At 56.0% G+C, this 4,917-nt stretch overlaps 1 protein-coding gene across 1 annotated transcript; it reads right to left on the bottom strand.

Annotated features, from left to right (window-relative positions):
• Positions 1-287: 287 nt before the first annotated feature.
• SOX21 (SRY-box transcription factor 21) lies at positions 288-4,356 on the bottom strand. Its single transcript, XM_036299334.1, has one exon. It carries the CDS (start codon positions 2,685-2,687, stop codon positions 1,857-1,859), a length of 831 nt encoding a protein of 276 aa, XP_036155227.1. The 5' UTR covers positions 2,688-4,356; the 3' UTR covers positions 288-1,856.
• Positions 4,357-4,917: the final 561 nt, after the last annotated feature.

Raw genomic sequence — 4,917 nt, 5'->3', positions numbered from 1 at the left:
GTGAAATGCTTTGAACGGTCTGGATGTTTTCAATGGGCTCTGTTCTACTGGTTCATGAATGCCTCCCCCCCCCCCCCCTCAAGATAATACAACTACTTGGGTTTTTAAATCTTCTTTCCTATTCACGATTAAAAATGTGATAAATCAGGTTTTTGGCTCTGAATAACAATGGCTTGATTTAGATTTCCTAGTAAATCTATTCAAAAGTGAAACAAAGGCTGCCTTTGGAGGATACCTTACACTTCACCTGGACCAGGCACGTAAGGGCAATTCAGATAAAAATCTTGTTAGGAACTCAACAAGAAATAGAGGATTTTCTCTTTTCCCTGGTTCAGGCTTTATTTAAACTCTTTGTTCAAAAAAATGAACAGAGTGATAGTCGGATTCTAATTTACAGATATAGTTTAGATGTCTAATATTAAATTAGAAGATCACACAAGAAAACCATTTACACATAAAGGTTAAAACCAATACTTAAACTTTTAAAAACTGTATATTACATAAAGCCAAAATGAAACTAAATACATGTTAGCCAACTTCATTCACAAACATTAGTCAAAATATATACATTTAAAAAGAAACACAAAAGCTATAATTGAGGAAGGTTCTTTTCTCTAAAATGTGTTTTATCATAAATTGCAAATGAATTGCAGATGATCTAAAAAATAAGCTAATTAGGGAGGGAATTCCAAAACACATTTAAACGGTTCAAGTTGGTGGAGAAATGCTGGCTGACAACGAGAGACATCTGTCAAAACAATTCTGCGGGTGTTTTTTTTTTTTTCAGTTTTGCTAAATAATGAATATATAATTGCCACTCAGGCAAAAAAAAGTCCGATTTAATCTTAGTTCAAATTGTAATTTTTAAAAAGTTAACTTTGATATTTGCTCAAAATGCTTTAGAGTCTAAAATCGACTCAAATTTAGGGCAACGCAAATAACACATTCTCAGACTTAATGTTTGCACGAACATGTACACATTTACAATCTCGGCCATAGGGGAAAATAGAAACAGGGCCTTTACATTGTCTATAAATTGTGTCAGCAATCCAAGTGAGTGGACTCAGGGTGATTCCCACCTGTTTTGTTTTTATTTAAGGGGGAAGATCCAATTGACAACTTTTCAATCGCACACATATTTCTTGTTTGCATTCCTTGCTCTTGAGAAAGACCTCTTGCTCTGATTTGCATATGGCGTGAGAAACAAAAGAAACCGCGATCATCTCACATACAAAAGGCCAGATTCGAGCTGGTCACTGGTCAAGAATGGATCCGGTCTGGGGTTTCTGCTTGAGAGAGCAGAGATTGGCAAAGTTCAAATAGGACAAATAGGGAGCAAGGTTGCTTAGCACCCTCCCGCTCCAAAGAAACTAATGGCATAGATCTGGTTTTCCCTGGTGTCAGCCATTTCAGACCTAACATTTGAACAGTGTGCATGCAACGCAGACCAGGAGGGGGGGAAAAAATGAGAGAAAGATAATGAGAAACAAAAATAAAACCGACAATAAACTTCCAACAAACAAAACTGGAGTGCCCAACATGTCAAAAAGTGACTCCACCTCTATGGGCCAAAACGCAACAGGTTCCGAAGTGCAAAACAAACGCCAACTCCTGCCGGAATACAACTGCCCACTTTAAAGCTGGCTGCCCAAGTGCGGTTCCGAAATGATCCTGTGAATTCACACGCGCACTCGCGCCCCGACTGGCATCTCTGCCTCTGCCTGGCACCTATACATCTTATGTACAAACAACCCGCGGTCCCCCGTGGCGGGAGGGCGCACCGGGTGGCCGCAGAGCTCGCACCTATACATATGTACATGTGTGCACACCGAACCTCGCCAGGTGGCCCCGCGGGGTCATAGCGCGGCGGCGTAGGCCGCGGGGTAAGGGTCCAGCTGAGGCTTGCCCATGCCCGGCAGCAGGATGTAGGCGAGCGGCGGCTGCAGCCCGGGGCTGGGCCAGGCGCTGCAGTTGCACGGGATCATGTAGCCCGGGTTGCCCGGGCTGGGGTGCGAGTGCGTGTGCCCCCCGGCGGCCGCGGCGGCCGCTGCAGCCGCCGCCGCCGCGCCGTGGAAGGCGCCCGCGCCCGTGGTCGGGTAGCCCAGAGACGACGCGTACGGGAGGCCGGACGACGACGAGGAGATCTCTGCCATCTTGGAGCCCAGGTCGAGCAGGGAGTAGGGGCTGCCCGCGGCGGCGGCGGCAGCGGCGGCGGCGGCGGCGGCGGCCGACTGCGGGAAGAAGACGCGAGCGGCGGCGGCGGCGGCGGCGGCGGCCGCCTTCTCCGGGTTGGCGAGCAGCGACTCCGGCACCAGGCCGCCGCCGGCGCCCGCGTGCAGCCCGGCGCCCGCCTTGAGCGCCGGGTGCTCGGCGTCCGCCACGCCGCCCAGGCCGTAGGGCACCGGGAAGGCGAACTTGTCCTTTTTGAGCAGCGTCTTGGGCTTGCGCCGCGGCCGGTACTTGTAGTCGGGGTGCTCCTTCATGTGCATGGCGCGCAGGCGCTTCGCTTCGTCGATGAACGGCCTTTTCTCCGACTCCGTGAGCAGCTTCCACTCGGCCCCCAGGCGCTTGCTGATCTCCGAGTTGTGCATCTTGGGGTTTTCCTGGGCCATTTTGCGCCGCTGAGCCCGCGACCACACCATGAAGGCGTTCATGGGCCGCTTGACGTGGTCCACCGGCTTGGACATGCTCTCGCCGGGCCGCGGCTGCAGCCCGCCGCCGCCCGGGCCGTCTCCCTGGGCCCGGAGGAAATCAATGTTGGCTGCCCGCGGGGACACGCGCGGCCCGGCGGCGCTCCCGCCCGGGAGGAGGGGGCCGGGTGACCAGCCCAGGGCCGCGCGCTCGGGGGAGAACTCTCCGGAGCGCGGTAACTTTCAGGCGGTGCCCCCACCCCACGGTGGCAGTGTGCCCTCTGCTTTCTTTTTGTCCTTCCTCCCCGTCCGGTGGCGCTTTCTCGCGAACTCCCTGCAGGTCTCCTCTGCCCGGCAGAGCTCGGCCCCGGGTCAGTCTTTTCTCTCTTCCACGCACAGCAGCCCGGAAAGTTGCGTCGCGGAGGTTCCACCAAGTTGAGCCGCGCGGCCCGTCGCCGCGTGCTGCCCAGTGCCAAAGGGGGCTCTCGGTGGCTGGAGTGTTTGGGATCGCGGTGACTTTCTCATTTGACAGTAGCAGATGGGGGTGGGGGAGGAGGAGGAGAGGTGGCCCCGGAGGAGGAAGAGGAGGGGGAGACGGAGGAGGGTCCGGGCGCACCACGCGAGAACGGTGCAGCAATGGATGTCAATACAAATACAGCAGCTCCAGCCGGTCTTCCTGGCTCCGGGCGGGGCGCGCTGATGGGGTCCCTCTCTTTCTCCCCCCAGAAGGCTGGGTTTTGTGGAAGGGGGGCACTGTCTGCCACCCCAGCACCTGCCTCGCGGGTCTTCCTCTCCGGCTGCGGGTCGGAGGAGGTAGGATGTGGCTTGATCAAGGTTGGGGTCCCCGGGCCTCAGAGGAAATCCTCCGGACTAGCCGAGGCGCCGCGTCTCACAGTCCCCGGGGCCATGCCGGCTCCGCTCGCTCCCAGCCCCTCCGGGCGCGCCGGCCGACTGGGGATCTCGGAGAGCGCGGAGCGGGGAAGGCGGTGCCGCCTCGGCGCGGCTGGCCCGGCCCGGCCGCGTCCCCACCCGGCTCCTCTGGGTGTCCGCCGGGCCCTGGCAACTAACTTCGCCCAAGTTTCGCGCGCCGGCGCGCCGGCCTCGCAGTGTGCGCCCGCGGGTGCGCCGAGCCGGGGGCCCCTCTTTCCAGGGTTCTCGGGCCAGAACCCGGCAGGCGCGGAGGCGAAGGTGCCGGAGGAGGGGATTGAAGGAAACCGCGCCGTCACCTCAGTTCGGAGATCCGCGCCGGGGCTGTTCCCGCGTCCCCGGCTGCCGCGGCCCCGTGGGCCCCTTCCCGGCGCCGGCCGCCGCTCCGCCGCCGCTCCCGACCCGGCGGGAGCCCTGGGCACCGGCTCAGGTGTGTGTCGCCACCTGCGTGTGCGCGCGCCCGGAGCCGGCGCTGGGAGTGCATGTCCGGCCGCGGCCGAGCGTGTGTATATCTGGGGGCATGTGGAGGAGGTGGAGCCCAGGACTCCATGAGGGAGGAGGGACCAGAGGAGCCTCCTCCCGCTCCCACACCCCCAGGACCTCGAATTAAACAGGATCCCTTTTACCTCTCCCTCCACCTCCCTCCTCCTTACTCCTCCTCCCACCGCTTTTCACTTGGGAGCAAGTGGAGAGTCGGGATGCGCCGCGGAGTCTGCGCGCTGTTTGGCGTGGGCAACCCCCGGAGTCATCCCTGCTACCCTGGCCAGCCGGAGCAGCCCTGGTCGAGGCTCTGGGATCCTCTGCCCAGAGGAAGGAGGAGCGCCCCAGGGAGAGTCTCGCGGATGCACCCTAGAAAATTTTGGAGACTTTTCCTAGCAAGAATGTGCTCATTTTCCTCGGATGTTCAGATGTTACTTGGAACAGAGGCTTCCCGCATTTTCTTGCGCCGGTGACGCACGCAGTCAGAGGTAGTAATGTGAAAAATAACCGAGGAGGGACTGAGCATGCTCTTGGCAACCTTTTAGGCGTCCTTGGATGACTGTTCAACTTTTTAAAAATTCTGGGTGTTTTGTTTTGTTTCTATTCCGGTCTTCAGAGCCATCTATATGCTGATCTCTTTAAGGTACAGTTAGCTTACAGTATCTCACTTAAATGCAGAGTGTGGGTGAAGGCGTTCAAAATAAAAGAAATATAGAATGTTTCTCTATAAAAGAAAAAAAGTGAAACATGCCAATCATGACATTCTGGAATATTTCTATGTTGTTAAACACACTTTTCTTAAGAGCAGTTTTTTTTTCTTTATAGTTGACATGATGCAAAAATCAAACAGCATGATTTTGTTTGCATATTTTTCTCACTT

This window comes from Myotis myotis, unplaced genomic scaffold, assembly GCF_014108235.1.
Source record: "Myotis myotis isolate mMyoMyo1 unplaced genomic scaffold, mMyoMyo1.p scaffold_m19_p_3, whole genome shotgun sequence".
NCBI classification, from domain to species: Eukaryota; Metazoa; Chordata; class Mammalia; order Chiroptera; family Vespertilionidae; genus Myotis; species Myotis myotis.
Note: the sequence above shows the minus strand (reverse complement) of the source record. Positions and strands in the feature narration are given on the sequence as shown.